This window comes from Myotis brandtii, unplaced genomic scaffold (genome assembly GCF_000412655.1).
Source record: "Myotis brandtii unplaced genomic scaffold, ASM41265v1 scaffold79, whole genome shotgun sequence".
In the NCBI taxonomy this organism is placed as follows: domain Eukaryota; kingdom Metazoa; phylum Chordata; class Mammalia; order Chiroptera; family Vespertilionidae; genus Myotis; species Myotis brandtii.
Window position 1 is genome coordinate 5,253,756 of NW_005371173.1, and position 17,769 is coordinate 5,271,524.

The following is a 17,769-nucleotide window of genomic DNA, read 5'->3' on the forward strand; positions in this document are numbered from 1 at the left end:
CAGCTGCCTCCTGCACATCTCCCACTGGGGATGTGCCCCCAACCCAGGTACATGCCCTTGGCCGGAATCGAACCCGGGACCCTTGAGTCCGCAGGCCGACGCTCTATCCACTGAGCCAAACCGGTTAGGGCAATTTATTAATTTTTTATAAAATTATTGAAATGTTATAAACCAGTGTTTTTTTAAAATATATTTTATTGATCTTTTACAGAGAGGAAGGGAGAGGAATAGAGAGTTAGAAACATCGATCAGCTGCCTCCTGCACATCCCCTATTGGATCAGTTACATGCCTCTGACCAGAATCGAACCTGGGACCCTTCAGTCCACAGGCTGACACTCTATCCACTGAGCCAAACCAGTTAGGGCAAAATAAATTTGTTTTAAAAAGTAAAAGGGATACCCGGTTGGTGTGGCTCAGTGGTTGAGCGTTGACCTATGAACTAGGAGGGTCATGGTTCGATTCCTGGTCTGGGCACATGCCTGGGTTGCGGGCTCAATCCCAAGCGTGAAATATGCAGGAGGCAGCCGATCAGTGATATTCTTTCTCATCATTGATATTTCTTATCTCTTTTTCCCTTTCCCTTCCTCTCCTAAATCAATAAAAACATATTTAAAAAAATAAGTAAGAGGGACTCTTTAAAAATTCCATCTTGCATACAAATATGAGCAATTAAAAGATTGCCATTTTATTTGATAAAAATTTCCATTTACTCGATTTAATAATGTGCTTATATTTTATATGGACACTTATGTGATTTGAATTATTTTAATTATTTCTCTTTGCTTTTAAATTTATTTCAATATGAATATAAAATGGCAATAAAATGTGATTAAATTTTTGTGCTTAAAGTGTTAAATGACCAGTTTTACCAGAGATCTATTAATTTTTTGTTTTTGTAGTGCTAATAGAGTAAGATTTAATTATACAATATTGTAGAATTTAGAAATGAAAGTATTATTTTCTAAATTATTCAGATTATTTTTTATGGGAATACTAGAGGCCTGGTGCATGAAATATGTACACAGGTAGGGTCCCTAGGTCTGGCCAGCAATTAGGACCTCCCTTCCCTGGCTGCTGGCTGCCAGCCGGGGCCTCCCTTTGTTCTGCGCCGCCCCCTTGTGGTCAGTGCATGTCATAGCGAGGGATCAAACTCCCCGTCTCCTGGTCAAATTCCCAAGGGGACACTTTGCATATTAGCCTTTTATATCTATCTATCTATCTATCTATCTATCTATCATCTATCTATATCTGTATAGATAGATATAGATATGGGTTAATATGTTTTTCAAATGTTTTACTTTATTTTTCATGTCTTACTTTTAGTTATCTCTTTAGTGAGATATATAACCTACTTTGTAAAGCCTGTTAATATTATTAAATGATTGCCACTTGGTCTTTGCCTTTTTCAAAGTTACTTAAAAAAAACAAACCCTTCTTTTGATCAAGGTTGTAAGTAATCTTTTATTAGTGTATTTTCAGAAATGTTTCAATGAAATATTTGAATTATTTTCTTTTTTTAATTTACCAGATATTTTTAAACAATAAACTTATTGGAACTTGAATTAGTGAAATGTTTTTTAAAGTTAGATTGTTGTATATAAATATGTAGACATCTCTAATGAAGTAAGCTAAAGCAAAAAAAAATAATAATTTGCTTTTAATACTAAATTTTAAAAAGATACAATAGGATTATTCAGTATTAATATAATGTGTAGTCTAGAATAATATAAAACAAATTGCTCTGTCCATTAGCAAGGGTTTTCCATTATTATATAAAATTAAACCTGACAGTTTTGAATTCAAATATTACTTGAAAAAATTTTAAGAAAAGATCATATCTTCTTTATTTAGTTGAACTTTTAAAAATTAAGATTTAAGTAGTGATTAAGAGAATCTCTTGAATTGGGTGTGTGGCCGTGGATAAGGCACTTACTATCAAAATTGGGAGATAAGTCTAAATGATTTGGGACATTCCATTCAGCTTTAAAATTCTGTGATTTCTCTGATTAATTTTTCTAGGTTTATTTTCCGGAAAGTTCGGAGCTTGCTAGGTGGAAATATTCGGCTTTTGTTGTGCGGAGGTGCTCCACTTTCTGCAACCACGCAGCGATTCATGAATATCTGCTTTTGCTGTTCCGTTGGCCAGGGCTATGGACTCACGGAGTCTGCTGGGGCTGGAACAATTACAGAAGGTTAGTGCTTCCACAGAGTGGAGTTTCCAGCAGAGGCTGAATGCTCCGACTCTCATTTTTGGATATGGGTCGTTTTCTACAAATATGTCGAAGAGGGTTTACGGTATCTTTCTGGCACAGTAGTGGTAAATTCCATGTTCTGTGATTATTTACATAAGGGTTTAGAATGTATTAGGTATATCTAATAGCAATTCAGCTAGAGAAGTTTCTCATGCTAAATTATAAACTAGGGAATATTATAAACTAATTAGCATTCTAGAAAAGAAGTTTTAGTAAAAAGCATTGGCTGTATTCTGTACACTTATTACGTCAGTTCTTAAGTCTTGTTTATGTAGAAAATTAATGTGTTTTGTCTAGTTGTTTAGGTATGTGTATTAAGGCTCAAATTCAGAAATGTTTCAGGTCTAGAGAATATAGTTTTCATCCTTCCCATGATGACGTGGTTGAGGAGGAGATCCTCCCGTTCCCCAGGTGGTTCCCAGGTGAACCCCATAGGGCCTCATGTGTCCCTTGTACGGGAGGAAGTTACTTTGCTTCCTGTATTAGATGTGTTTCTACTTTGTATTTTTTGGATACTGATAGATAACTGAACCTCTTCACTGCTGATTGTTTCTTATTTACCTTGAGTACTTCTGTGTACCCTTCATGTGCCAGGTTTATCTTGCATTACTCCTGTATTTTCCTGTTTTCAATTATATTCTCTGTATTTTACATATTTTTTTTTGTGGGAAATAAGCATTCTTAAGTACCTGCATATATGGTTTCTTTTCTTGAGGATCTTAATTTCTTTTTTTAAGATTCACATTGAATGTGTGTTTAATCAGTTACAGTTTGTTGTAAATAAAACTCTGTAAAGTATTAAATATTGGCATTTTATTTCTGATAAATGGTAGGTTCTTTTCCCAAATTCTTGAAAATTAGCCATCTTAATCTCCAGCCTGGTCTTTGAACTCTCACTGCGTGGCATAACTGATATGTGAGGGAGACTTCTGAGGTTGTCATTTCTTAAGACGGGGTGCTATAAAATCATGAACCAGGTGGCTTCTTAAATGAGAGAAACAGGCCCTGATATAAAAAAATGTGGTAGGTGAGGAATCTGGGGACCTGGAGCAGGCTATGTGCCCTCTAATGGGGACTACAATTACTGATGTGCTGGGAAGGTGGGCCCATTGTTCCTGGAGATTGCACCTTTACATGTAAAATGTCTTTATTTTTTAAGTGTTAATAATCAATTTAGATTAAAAACAATGCAAAAAAAAGGAAAACTCAATGTGGGCCACCCAGACTGTGGTTCACAAGTTTGTGACCTGCTTTTAAGGATTCTCTGGGGATATCTAAGCTTTGGGATAAATCATTGTTTTTGGTAATATAAAAAAAATGAAGCCATTTATTAACTACTTTAACCAAAGACTTTTTTTCATTTGCCTTTTAGTGTGGGACTACAATACCGGCAGAGTGGGAGCACCTTTAGTTTGCTGTGAAATCAAATTAAAGAACTGGGAGGAAGGTAATAACATATTTTAACCACAAAACATTAATGTGTATAGTATTAAACTTTAAAATTAGTATTGTGCTGCCTGGCAGCCAGTGTAGTTCAGTGTTTGAATGTCGACCTATGAGCCAGGAGGTCACGATTCAATTCTTGGTCAGGGCACATGCCTGGGTTGTGGGCTCAATTCTCAGTGTGGGGCATGCAGGAAGCAGCCAGGCAATGATTTTCATCATTGATGTTTCTATCTCTCCCTCCCCCATCCTCTCTGAAATCAATAAAGATGTATTTTAAAAAATTAGTATTGTGCTTCATTTTCTTCCTTATTTAGAATATAAAAGTACTCATTTTTGTCCCTTATTAATAGATATATTTTATCTACAGCTATATGGATGCATTTACTTTGCTTGATTCAAAGATGATTCTGAAGAATTGTAATTTTTTATTTTGCTTATTATTTTAGTAAATAAATACAAGTAACAATTATGGCAAAAAAAATAAATGTGCTAAATAAATATGTCAGTTAATTAGGCATAATCATAACTTTTATTTTGTAGAAGCAAATTAATAAAATTTATTAAGAAAATTTTACATATTTTTTCCTTTTGTCTTTTCCATGAGGTCTTCAACCCAGAATTATCAGAAAGAAATTTTTACTATAATTTCATAAAAATCTGTTGTTATATGCACTTAAATATTAATTACTTTTTAAAAAATCCTCACCTGAGGTTGTTTCTTAATTGATTTTTGAGAGAGAGGATGGAGGAGAGAAACATTGATTAGTTGCACCCCAACCAGGGATTGAACCCACAACCTAGGTATGTGCAACCTTTTTGGTATATGGGATGATGCTCCAACCATTTGAACCACCCGGTCAGGGCAAATACTAATTACTTTAAAATTTTTTTATTTGATCCTGTTAACATGTAAATATTATTTATGATTTGTTTGAATGCTTTTTTTCTTTTATACAAAGTAAAGATAAAGATTCTAAGGCTGAGATATAATTTTTTAGTGAATATGTTTAATAAATTTAAACTTGGAGTATTCTGAAATTATCTGTAAGAAAAAGTCTAAATATATAGGAATTTGATTTGATACAGAAATTTATTATTCTCTCATTAAATGCATGATTTAATACTTTTATTAGTATATTAGTATGATATTTAAGAATATTTACCGAATTTTTAAAGTTTACCTGTGTAGTATATGTAGTTATTTTATACAATAGGTGTTAGATTTTTGAATAATTTTCTCCTCAGAATAGTAGTTTAAAAGCATAAGTGCTTATGTTTAAGCACCTGAAGTTTTGTGCCTAAAACTTCAGTTTTACATTGATGAAATTTGTTAATTCATAGTATGTGCCTTATTTCCTTTGGGAAATTCTAATTGGATTGAAATCAGATGTCCCTGTTTAGAAACTAACAGTCTCAAATTTTCAGATGATGTATATAGGGATAAAAATACCGAATTAACTCTAAATTATTCTGCTTCTTAGGTGGATACTTTAATACCGATAAACCACATCCCAGGGGTGAAATTCTTATTGGTGGCCAGAATGTGACAATGGGATACTACAAAAATGAAGCAAAAACAAAGGCTGATTTCTTTGAAGATGAAAACGGGCAGAGATGGCTCTGTACTGGAGACATTGGGGAGTTCGATCCTGATGGTTGTTTAAAGATTATTGGTGAGTGTCTCATACTTTTTTGTGAACGTGGGTGTTTCTGAAATAGTTAACAAAAGAGATGCTGTGTATTTAGAGAAGCTGCTTAATAATGTAAGAATGTATCTTTATGAAATGTTGGTATGGCCTGTTGCATCATCCATGGAATATAAAAGTCTACAGTTAGGGGTGTGTAGAATTATAAGGTGAGACAGGTAAAGAGGTCTCAGAATCTGTTCAGCAGCAGTGGTATCTTATTATTAGTTAATCCTTAAAGAGTCAGAATTGTAATAGGGAACATTGATTTCTGTGACTTCTTTAATGTCTAGAGGTTATAGGACATCTTCTCTCCTGTCGGGACATGACCTTGCCTCTCCTGTGAGAACACAGGAAGGCCTGACAGCTCAATGGGGTGACAGATACCTTCCCCTGCTCTTCCCTGAGGTTCTCTTCCTCAGTCACTGGCATTTCTCGCCTGGGAGAAGATGCTTAGTCAGCTCCCCATATCTAACCCACAGCCCATTGATTGACCTTATGACATAGGCCTCAAGATCATTATATCTCTCTGTCCCTGTTATCCTGGTAGTATGTTAGGCTGCCCCTTCTGTGACCATATAAATGCTGACCCCACTGGGCCACTTCCTGCTGAAACCTATTAGTGGCTCCTAGAGGCTCAGTTCAAGGTTCCCCTGTTGTGTGGCCTGGTTCACATCTCCACTTCCGGTGGTTTCGTCCTTCTCTGCTGTGGTAATTTGAGCTGGCACATCTCTTTTCTCTTTTCTCATCTTTTTTCTGGTCCACTTGCCTGTTGCTCAGTCTTCCCCACAAGACTCAGTTCAATTTTTTCCAAGGCACCAGGTTGGAGAGTCTTAACACTTAGCACTACCATAGCGCATTGGAAAGATATGTTTTTGCAAAATGTATCTCTCCAGGTAGAGTAATTGTTCAGGTGGCACTGAGTATATTCTTTACCTCCCTGGCATTAATGTGTACCAGGAACATACCTGTTTAGCGGAATATGACCAAAGCCCTGATGAGGGGAGGCCCTTATTTAGAAGCTAATTTAAAAAAAAGAATGTATTTAGTAATGTCAAAATTAGGACTTAGTTTTATTACATACTTGTAATTTTAGCATAAGTATTATAATGAACTTAATTGATAGCAAATTGCTTAGAGAATGGCCAATATTTATGTGTCTTAAAGGTGTTATTAATGTTATCCTGCCATGTATCCCCCTCCTGGCCTTTATCTTGCACAGATCGTAAAAAGGACCTTGTAAAACTCCAGGCAGGAGAATATGTTTCTCTTGGGAAAGTAGAGGCAGCTTTGAAGAATCTTTCACTAATAGATAACATTTGTGCATATGCAAACAGGTAAGAAAGTAGAATTCATGCAACTTTTGCTTAGAACATTTGGTGTGCTCTTGGCATTTCCTTCCTATATGGGTCTTCTTTGTAAACTTGTACCAACAACTCTTCCTTCTGATCTGTTGTCTCTGGGAACAGCCTCTTCTCATTACAGCCATTCACCCACCAATTCTTACCTTTTCATGCTTCCCTCCTCATCTCCCTCTGTGTCTGTTTTCTGCTTTACATCTTACTGCAGTGTCTTCGGTGGTAGGGAGGTGAAGAAGAGAAAGTCCTCCTTCCTGCCGCCTTGGGACCACTAGCTACCTGTCCCTCTGCACAGGGAGGCTTCCCAGAGCCAGTCCAGAGGAAAGGGAGTAAAGAAAGAAATTGTGGGTTGTGAGCCTGCTTGGGATCCTGATCAGGGCTGAGGGCTTCTTCCTTAAGCTGTGTTAAAGCTCATGATGACTTAAAGGCAGCTGGGAAGGGGAGTTTAAAGTTAAAATCCTAGAAGTACATTCTCGGAAAATGTGTTGGATTTTATTTAGTTACTTATTTATTTAATCCTCACCCGAGGATATTTTTTCCATTGATTTTTAGGAAGCATGGAATTGAGAGGGAAAGAGAGAGAAACATTGATGTGAAAGAAACACATTGATTGGTTGCCTCCTACATGAGCCTGACCAGGGCCCAGGCCAGGGAGGAGCCTGCAACCAAGGTGAAAATGTGTTGGATTTTAGGTTGGTGTTCTGATTACACTTTCCCTGGCAGTAGCACGTGATGTAATTATTCTCCAATGTAATAACCCAAGTATTGTGTGGCCAGCCTAGGAACCTGACTACAGCAGTTTATATAATAACTAGAGGCCTGGTGCACGAGATTCCTGCACTGGGGGACCGGGAGGGGTAGGGGTAGGGGTGGTGGTGTCCCTCAGCCCAGCCTGCACCTCTTACAGTCCAGAACTCCTTGGGGGATGTCCGCCTGCAGTGGAGGCAGGAGAGGCTCCGGCCACTGCCGGTGCGCTTGTCAGCTGTGAGCCCATCTTCTGGCTGAGCAGCACTCCCCCTGTGGGAGCATACTGACACCAGGAGGCAGCTCCTGCGTTGCGTGTCTGCCTCCTGGTGGTCAGTGCGCGTCATAACGACCGGTTGTTCTGCCGTTTGGTCGATTTGCATATTACGCTTTTATTATATAGGATTATGAAAAAATAAGCTCTGGTATCAGAAAAACCAATTTTAAAACAGACTTTGAGGTACAGCCCCAGTTAGATTTATTGCATTTATATATAAATGATTTGGGCCTTTAATGAAGTATTTTTGTTAATGAAGACACGGTTCTGGGTTCTACTTGTATGTTATTAACCAGAATTGCCCTTCTCTTCCTGCTGTTGCTGCTATGTTATGACGTTCCTGCCTTTAGCAGGCAACTTGGCTCCTCTTTCTTTTCTTTTTTTAATATATTTTTATTGATTTCAGAGAGGAAGGGAGAGGGAGAGAGAGATAGAAACATCAATGATGAGAGACAATCATCGATCAGCTGCCTTCTGCACGCCCCCACTGGGGACAGAGCCGGCAACCTGTGCATGTGCCCTGACCAGGAATCGAACCATGACCTCCTGGTTCATAGGTTGACACTTAACCACTGAGCCACACCAGCTGGGCTTGGTTCCTCTTTCAACATAAATTCTCATGATAACAAATGAAAATCAGTATAATCACATTACTTTGATTTATTGCCAACTTTCTTTAGATACAGTTTCTTATTTACATTAGCTTTTATTTTTGTTTAACCTGTTGATGTGAATTATTGATTTTTTTAAAGATGAATTTTCTAATATTTGTTATTTTCTTTTTAAAATGTATACATGGCACTATTCCTGTGCATATTTGAAAATGATCATGAAATGTTATAATAAGGTTTATTTAGCAATGAACTCTGCCAAAGCATTGGAACATGCTGTGAGGCAGACAGAAAAGGAGGCTGTTACGTGAACTCAGTATGCCAGTGCCCGGTATGCCTCATGCATTTTCTGTAAAGCAGTGAAGGATTGGCTACTAAAATGTCAGCGTAATCATAACCAGTTAAATGGTGTGCCATTCAATGACCTTGCTAAGTTATCCTTTGTCTATTTCAGTTACCATTCTTACGTCATTGGATTTGTTGTGCCAAATCAAAAGGAACTAACAGAACTTGCTCGAAAGAAAGGACTTAAAGGGACGTGGGAGGAGCTGTGCAACAGCTGTGAGATGGAAAATGAGGTACTCAGAGTGCTGTCTGAAGCTGCTATTTCAGGTGAGTGATTCTTACAGTGATTCTGTGAACTGAGGTGGGATGAGAGCACTTAAATTATTTATCCTATTATATTACAAGGCCTAGGAAACCAATCATATTTTCCTAACATTAGTTCCCCTTTCAGGCCCTGCAACACACAGGTCATCCACTCCCATGATGCACATGCCTCAATGTTCTCATCGCTGCAGCTTCATTTTCTCTGTTTTTCCCTACTGTTTTCAATGCCCTTGTCAGTGTCCTGACCACCATAGCCCCCAGGAATTGTCAGATTCTTCTCTACACTTTCTGTACTGGGAGTTGGTGTTTCCACTTTTGTCTGTTCTGAATAATGCTGCTATGAACATTTGTATACAAGTTTTGGTGTAGATGCATTTATTTCTCTTGGGTAAATACCTAGGAGTGGTATTGCTGAGCCTGTGTTAACTTTGTTGGACCTTTTGAGGATCTACCAGATTATTTTATAGAATATTTTTTTCAATTATTTTTTTAAATGGTAGCACCGTTTTACATTCCCACTAATGTTGTATGAGGCTTTCAGTTTCCCTGGATCCTTGCCAACACTTGTTATTGTCCATCCTTTTGATAGCCATCCTAGGGGTGTGTAGTGGTACTTCATTGTGGTTTTGATTTATGGCTCATGATATGGAGCATCTTTTCATGTACTTGTTGGCCATTGTATAGCTTCTCTGGGGAAATGTCTATTCAGGTGCTTGGCCCATTTTTTAATGATGTTATTTGTCTTTTTATTATTGAGTCTTATCAGTTATTTATCTATTCTAGTTACAAGTCCATTATCAGATATGTGATTTGTAAATATTTTCTCCTATTCTATTGATTTTACTTTCTTGATGGCATCCTTTAAAGCACAACAGTTCTATATTTTGATAAGATACAATTTATTTAAATTTTTCCTTTTGTTGCTTATACTTTTGGTATCACGTCTGAGAAACTTTTGCCTGATCCAGGTCACAAAGCTACCCCCAGTGTTTTCTAGTTTTCACTCTTACATTCAGGTCTTAATCCATTTGGAGTTAATTTTTATATGTGATGTGAAGAAGGCATCCAACTTCATTCCTAATCAAAATCTGCAGTGGTCAGGTTTACAGCACAGACTCAGTGGGTTATATAGATTAAGAGACTTAACTGTAAGGAGTTGGTGTACATGGTTATTGGGGCTGGTGGGCAGGGTTGGGACTCTGGAGAGCAGACTATTGAAGGGTCCACAACAAATTACTTCTGTGGGGGCTGCCTCAGCTCTAAGGCCTTTAACTCACGGACCATACCCACTGAGATGATCTAGGATAACTTATGTCATTCTATATAATAAAAGGGTCATATGCAAATTGACCCTAACTGCGGAACAACCAGGAATGACTGGTTGCTATGATGCGCACTGACCACCAGGGGGCAGACCTCAATGCAGGAGCTGCCCTCTGGTGGTCAGTGCGCTTCCACAGGGGAGCGCCGCTCAGCGAGAGCCGGCTCATGGCTGGCCAGTGCAGGGGCGGTGGGGGAAGCCTCTTCCACCTCCGTGGCAGCGCTAAGGATGTCTGACTAACGGCTTAGGCCCGCTCCCCATGGGAAGCGGGCCTAAGCCATTAGTCGGACATCCCCCAAGAGCTCCCAGGCTGCCAGAGGGCACAGGCTGGGCTGAGGAACCCCCTGTGAGTGTACAAATTTTCGTACACCGAGCCTCTGGTAAGATTATAATGGAGCTGAAAAGCTCATCACCCAGTGACATCATTGCTGTCTTATCTGTTGTTGTACATGTATTACTCACTTTTGTGGTGATGCTTGTGTTAACAAATTTGCACAGCCAGTCATATAATTATAGTACAGACAGTTATGTAGAATATATTATACTCTATAATAATAAACTATGTTACTGGTTTATGTATTCACTATACTATGCTGTTTATCATTATTTTCAAGTGTATGTCTACTTTAAAAAAAATTTGCTGTAAAACAGTGTGCCATGTAACGCCGGCAGCAACCTCATCTTGTGTTTACCACATCTCTTGATGCATCATTTTCTCTTGTGTTAGATTTAATCTTGTGTTTTATAAGTTTGGTGTAGCCTAAGTGCAATATTATAAAGTACACAGCAGTAAACAGGAATGTCCTAGGCCTTCACATTGCCACTCACCCAGAGCAATTTCCAATACTGCCAGCTGTATTCCTGGTAAGTGCCCTAGACAGAGGTACCCTTTTAACTTTTATACCATACTTTTCCTGTACCATTTCTATGTTTAGATAGGGGCACTAGTGTAAAATAAAACGATTATAGACTTAATCACACCCACAAAATACCTTCAAGAGCAGCACGTAGGTTAGTGTTTAATTTAGTAACTGGGAACTCTAGCCTAGCCCAGGTGACACATAAAACTGACCATCACAGTCCATCCCTTGTCACCTTGGCACTCTTGTACAAATTCCTTAAACCACAGTTAATTTCCAAGTAAAGACAATAATCGAGTCAGACTTCCACCGAACATGATACAACTATCCTGCCTACAACTGAAAATACCTTTCCCCAGAGAGGATGCAAATCCCTGAGTGATGTTTACTCTTCTCCTTTGCTATCCTGTGTTAAATGCTGTGATAAAATCAACTTATTAATACATATTATGGTAAGAGAAAAGGGGGAAGGAAAAAAATATTTGCTTAACATATATATTCACAACAAAATAAAGAAGAAATACTCAGTTATTTGAGCCCTCATTTCTGTGTTTATTTTTCTAAAACACTGGTTTAAATCATGTCACTGAGTAAGGCTATAGAGGGCAATGCTGAGCAGTCTCCCAGCGCTGGCTTTTCAGCCTCCCCCATGTCTCCGAGGTGTCAGACTCCCAGTCCTTAAGTCCTATGGTCCCAGCCTTACTGATTTCTTTGCTCATGGAGGTTTTCCTCCTGACACCATTCCTGAGTTATTTTAATCATTGAAGAATAAGACCTGTTGGTTATCTATAAGTTAAAATTAACATATCTCTCTTGTTTCCAAGACACTTGTACCTTTCATTTAGTACTTTATCTATATGTAAATTATTATGGCTAGGTATTTACCCTTATTAGATTATATACCACTTGAGGGTAGAAACCTTAGTTTTGTATTTTTTAGAGAGGGTTTAGTGAAGTACTTTACACAATATTTTTCAGTAAATATTTGTTGAATGAATGCTAGAAAAATAAGTCATTCTTACTAAGGAAGTGCATTTCTTCAAAACTACATCTCCCCTCTCTCCTTCCCTTGCTCCACTATTGAGAATCTACTGGGTATCAGTGTGTTAGGAACACCATAGTGAGCAAACTTTCTGCCTTTATAGCTTATCAGAGAATATCCTGGTTCAGTGACAGGAGTCTCTTTTAACTTTTTTTAAAAATATATTTTATTGGTTTTTTTACAGAGAGGAAGGGAGAGGGATAGAGAGTCAGAAACATCGATGAGAGAGAAACATTGATCAGCTGCCTCCTGCACACCCCCAACTGGGGATGTACCCGCAACCAAGGTACAAGCCCTTGACCAGAATCGAACCTGGGACCCTTCAGTCCACAGACCAACGCTCCATCCACTGAGCCAAACCAGTTAGGGCATGAGTCTTTTTTAACTTTATTACATTTTTGTTTTTGACGTGATTATGCTCTTTATAATAAATTCAGATAAAACGAATTGGTGTAAAGTAAAAAGGGACATTTCTTTATTCTTAATCCTGAATCCATCCCCTAGAGGTGTATACAGTTTATAGTTTACTATGTATCCTTTTGTCCTAGCATCTAGATGCATCTAAGTTTATCTAATATTTAAAAAAAACAAACCTTGCTTGCTTTTTAAACCTAGAATATGTTGCAAAAACTTTATACACCCATACCATATAGATCTAACTCATTTTTGATGACTGGAATTGCATTAATTTTTATGCCTAAATCATAATTTATCTCATTATATTGATGGATATGTATTTAATTTCTTTTTGCTATTCTAATTCTTACACATACCTTTTTTATTTTTTATTTTTTTATACTTATACTAGAGGCCCGGTGCACAAAAATTTGTGCACTTGGGGGGCGGGGGGAGGGGGGTCCCCCAGCCCGGCCTGTGCCCTCTCGCAGTCTGGGACCCCTCGGGAGATAACGACCTGCTGGCTTAGGCCTGCTCCCGGGTGGCAGAGGGCAGGCCCAATCCCTAAGTGCAGCCCCTGGTCAGGCTCAGAGCAGGGCCGATTGGGGAGTTGGGGCGCCGCCCCGTCATGCACAGAGCAGGGCGGATAAGGAGGTTGTGATGCCACCCTCAGTCACGCTCAGGGTAGGGCCGATTGGGGGGTTGGGCCACCGCCCCCTGTCACACTCAAGGCAGGGTCGATGGGGAGGTTGCGGCGCCACCCCCTGTCACGCACAGAGCAGGGCCAATCAGGGGGTTGGGGCGCTGCCCCCTGTCACTCACAGAGCAAGGCCGATCAGGGGGTTGGGGAGCTCCCCCCTATCAGGCACAGAGCAGGGCCCGTGGGGGGGGGCGGTTGGGGTGCCGCACCCTGTCACACACAGAGCAGGGCCCGTGGAGGGGGGGTTGGGGTGCCGCACCCTGTCACACACAGAGCAGGGCCCGTGGAGGGGGGGTTGGGGTGCCGCACCCTGTCACACACAGAGCAGGGCCCGTGGAGGGGGGGTTGGGGTGCCGCACCCTGTCACACACAGAGCAGGGCCCGTGGAGGGGGGGTTGGGGTGCCGCACCCTGTCACACACAGAGCAGGGCCCGTGGAGGGGGGGTTGGGGTGCCGCACCCTGTCACACACAGAGCAGGGCCCGTGGAGGGGGGGTTGGGGTGCCGCACCCTGTCACACACAGAGCAGGGCCCGTGGAGGGGGGGTTGGGGTGCCGCACCCTGTCACACACAGAGCAGGGCCCGTGGAGGGGGGGTTGGGGTGCCGCACCCTGTCACACACAGAGCAGGGCCCGTGGAGGGGGGGTTGGGGTGCCGCACCCTGTCACACACAGAGCAGGGCCCGTGGAGGGGGGGTTGGGGTGCCGCACCCTGTCACACACAGAGCAGGGCCCGTGGAGGGGGGGTTGGGGTGCCGCACCCTGTCACACACAGAGCAGGGCCCGTGGAGGGGGGGTTGGGGTGCCGCACCCTGTCACACACAGAGCAGGGCCCGTGGAGGGGGGGTTGGGGTGCCGCACCCTGTCACACACAGAGCAGGGCCCGTGGAGGGGGGGTTGGGGTGCCGCACCCTGTCACACACAGAGCAGGGCCCGTGGAGGGGGGGTTGGGGTGCCGCACCCTGTCACACACAGAGCAGGGCCCGTGGAGGGGGGGTTGGGGCTCACTGATTAGCCAATGAAAAGGGTAGCGGTTGTACGCCAATTACCATGTTTCTCTTTTATTAGTGTAGACTAGCATTTCTGAGGGATAACTTGCTTGGAAGAGAGATTCGTGGGCGGTTGCTTGTGCATTTGGATGGGTGCTCAATGACTCTTTGCTAAGAATTTCAGTGGTACATTTTTCATGACTTTGCATTTGTATTTTTTCCCACACCATCTCAGCAAGTCTGGAAAAGTTTGAAATTCCAGTGAAAATTCGTTTGAGCCCTGAACCGTGGACCCCAGAAACTGGTCTGGTGACAGATGCCTTCAAGCTGAAACGCAAAGAGCTTAAAACACATTACCAGGCGGACATTGAGCGAATGTATGGAAGGAAATAATTATTCTCTTGGGCATCAGGTTGCTGCAGGGAGCTCAGATCAAATAGGAAAATACTTGAAATGCACGTCTCAAACTGTGAGGCAAACTCCATTCCTCATACTAAACCTAAACTGTTACTTCTCATGACATCACCATTTTTAACTGACAGGACGAGTAAAATGTTAAGACAGCAAACCTGTGTCTGTCTCTTCTTTCTTCCCCTCCTGCAGTTTCCTTTACCCCCGGGACTGCACTTGTCAGCATGAGGAGTCTCCTGAATCATATGGGGAACAGTGATTTTAAAACCTCAAGTTTTTAAACATGATTTATATGTTCTGTATAATGTTCAGTTTGTAACTTTTTAAAGTTTGGATGTATAGAGGGATAAATAGGAAATATAAGAATTGGTTATTTTGGGGGACTTTTTTACTTACATTATTTAAAAAATGTAAGGTTATGGATGTGAAATTATGTAAATTTCAAATGCTTATGAATCAAATCATTGTTGAACAAAAGCTTTGTTGCTATGTAATTATTGTCTTGTATGCATTTGAGAGAAATAAATACACCCATACTTATGTTTAAGAAATTAAGACTTTGTGAATATATGCCTGACAGTGTCTTCTTTAATACATTTATTTTTCTTAATATATATATTTTGATTTCAGAGAGAGGAAGGGAGAGGGAGAGAAAGAAAGGTCAACGATGGAGGGAATCATTGATCAGCTGCCTCCTGCACTCCCCCTACTGGGGATTGAGCCTGCAACCCAGGTATGTGCCCTGACCCGGAATCCAACCCTTATCTCCTGGTTCATGGGTTGACGCTCAACCGCTGAGCCAACGTTCTGGGCTATTCATTTATTTTTTATTAGATAAAAATGAAGTTTGGTTGGTGCTGCATGGAACAAAGTAGCAGTAGAGGGTTCTGATTTAATAGTAAAGAAGAAAACACAGCAAGTGCAGCATCAGTGGGTAACTCGTCTCGGGTAGCTTGCCCTCGAAGTATTTAGTCTTCTAGTTAGCTGTTGAAATGAGGAAGCAATTCTAAAAGTTAGATGGTAGAACTTAAAAAACAAAGGATAGAAAGTTATTCTTTATTTCATCGATCATATGTACATATGACACATTAATAATGGAAATGTACTGTGTCCCACTCCCCTAGTTTTTATCTACATGTTTAATGTATTTCACTTCCAGATTAGGATTCTTTGTTTTGATGGCTTGCACTGGTGTGTGTGTGTGTGTGTGGGGGGGGGGGGGGGGGATAGCTTATTGAAAAAGCACTAACCCTTTCTATCATAAGCTGTCTATATTAGAAAATGAAAAAAAAACTTAGAATGCGTAAGATAATAGTATTCTCAACAATTTACACGAGAACTTAATTTAATGAGGTTAAGATTTATAGGTTTTTATGTTTGTGTGCAACTTATTTGTGATTCTAAAAACAATGCTTGTGTAATACAGTCTTTTCATATGTATTGCTTGTCTATTGTTATGTGAGCATTATTAAAAGTAATATTGCACCAATTAAGATGTGTTTAACTCAAGACTAAGAAAACATAGGTACCATGTTTTTTATATGTCATATTATTTTCTTGATTTCTCACTGTAGGTATCAAAAGACAAACAAAACAAAACATGAACAGGGGTCTGTGCAGGGCAGTGGGCATGTTGAGGACTGGCTCGCAGTTTTGGTTATATCACAAACATTACATTTGAAGACATTGCAATATGGTATTTTGTTTGGTTTTGAACTTTTACTAGTATTCTTCTATATTTATATTATGTTTTGAATACTTCTCTCTTAATTATAGTGTATCATAATTTGGAAAAGCTGCCAAGAAATAAAACAATGAAAGACATTAAATAGAACCTCTCTATCGGATGTTGTGATCCAAAAATTAAATCAGTGGGTGGAATTTGTTTCTGATGCTTTAGCTTCAGAATAATGTTTGCTTTCCAGTGGTTTTAAAACGTTGTACTTAGAAAAAGAAGGTTCAGTTCTTCACAGGATAGATGTTGATAATAGTGACTTGAAATAGTGTCAGATGAATATGAAGCTTATCACTGATTTGGAATAAACATTTCAGAAAAATCTAATAAGGCTGGTTCCATTTTAATAAATTTTAAATAATTCCTTTCAGTCCTAAAATGTCAGATGTCACAGCAGAATATGAAATTAAGTATGTACAATCTCTTTTCAGACAAATTACTCTCTAACCCAAACTATCTTTTTTTAAAAATTTGTTTTTAACTACATTTTTGTTGATTTTAGAGAGGAGGAGAGAGAGAGAGAAACATTGATTGGCAGCCTCCTGCACGCCCCACACTGGGGATCAAGCCCACAACGTGGGCATGTGTCCTGACTGGGATTCGAACTGTGATCTGGTTCCTAGGTCAACGCTCAGCCACTTAGCCATGCTGGCTGGGGCTCTAACCAAACCATCTTAAGTGACTTGTAAAACGGTATCTTTTAATACTACCCTTTCAAAAAGAAAAAAGTTGGTTGGTTTACTAAAAAAACCCAAAAACCCTAACTACTATAATTCTATTATAAGAAATACTGCTTTAACCACAAGGTACTTGAAGAGGAAAACTTGAAATTTCAAAGTCAATTGCTAAATCTAATACACATCTGAATATAAACTAGATCCTAAAAGAACGGTACCCTAAGAACTCCTGTTTTCTGTACTTCTGGAGATGACCGTTGCTGTGACAGTAAGTAGCAGTTTATAGCAATAGATTGTTGGCTACCTCTTCTTTCCTACAGCTCCACTCCCCCACTGGAATTTTTAGCTTAAACTTCATTAAAAGGTTTTTACCAATCAACAGAACAAAACAAAGTGGAATCTACTTTCTAAGTACTTGGTTTTTAAGTATTGGATTTGCTATCTGTGATCTCTAAAGTTTGCACTATTTGCAGCAATGTTTAAAAATAGATGAACTTGGCATAACCTTGCTGCTAAAATTCACAAGATTTTATAGTTTTAAACAATTAGTCCCTGTGATACAGTGTTAAAATTTAAACAAAAAGCTGATGTGTGGGTTCGTTTGTAAGAAAGTTATGTACATCTGTAATGTTTTAAAGGGGTCTCCATTTTAAACTG

The 17,769-nt window shown here is 39.8% G+C and overlaps 1 protein-coding gene across 3 annotated transcripts in view; it reads left to right on the top strand.

Annotated features, from left to right (window-relative positions):
* Positions 1-15,247, top strand: part of ACSL3 (acyl-CoA synthetase long-chain family member 3) — a 45,412-nt gene extending 30,165 nt beyond the window's left edge. For 2 of the 3 annotated variants that reach the window (XM_005883489.2, XM_014531080.1), the window contains 6 exons: positions 2,021-2,193; positions 3,626-3,700; positions 5,181-5,372; positions 6,607-6,721; positions 8,829-8,986; positions 14,525-15,247. In XM_005883489.2, the coding sequence (XP_005883551.1) occupies positions 2,021-2,193; positions 3,626-3,700; positions 5,181-5,372; positions 6,607-6,721; positions 8,829-8,986; positions 14,525-14,682 (871 nt within the window). In that variant the 3' untranslated portion in view covers positions 14,683-15,247. Of the gene's footprint in view, positions 1-2,020; positions 2,194-3,625; positions 3,701-5,180; positions 5,373-6,606; positions 6,722-8,828; positions 8,987-14,524 lie in introns of those variants that run through there. The other variant, XM_014531079.1, reaches the window with a different exon arrangement.
* The last annotated feature ends 2,522 nt before the right edge of the window (positions 15,248-17,769 follow it).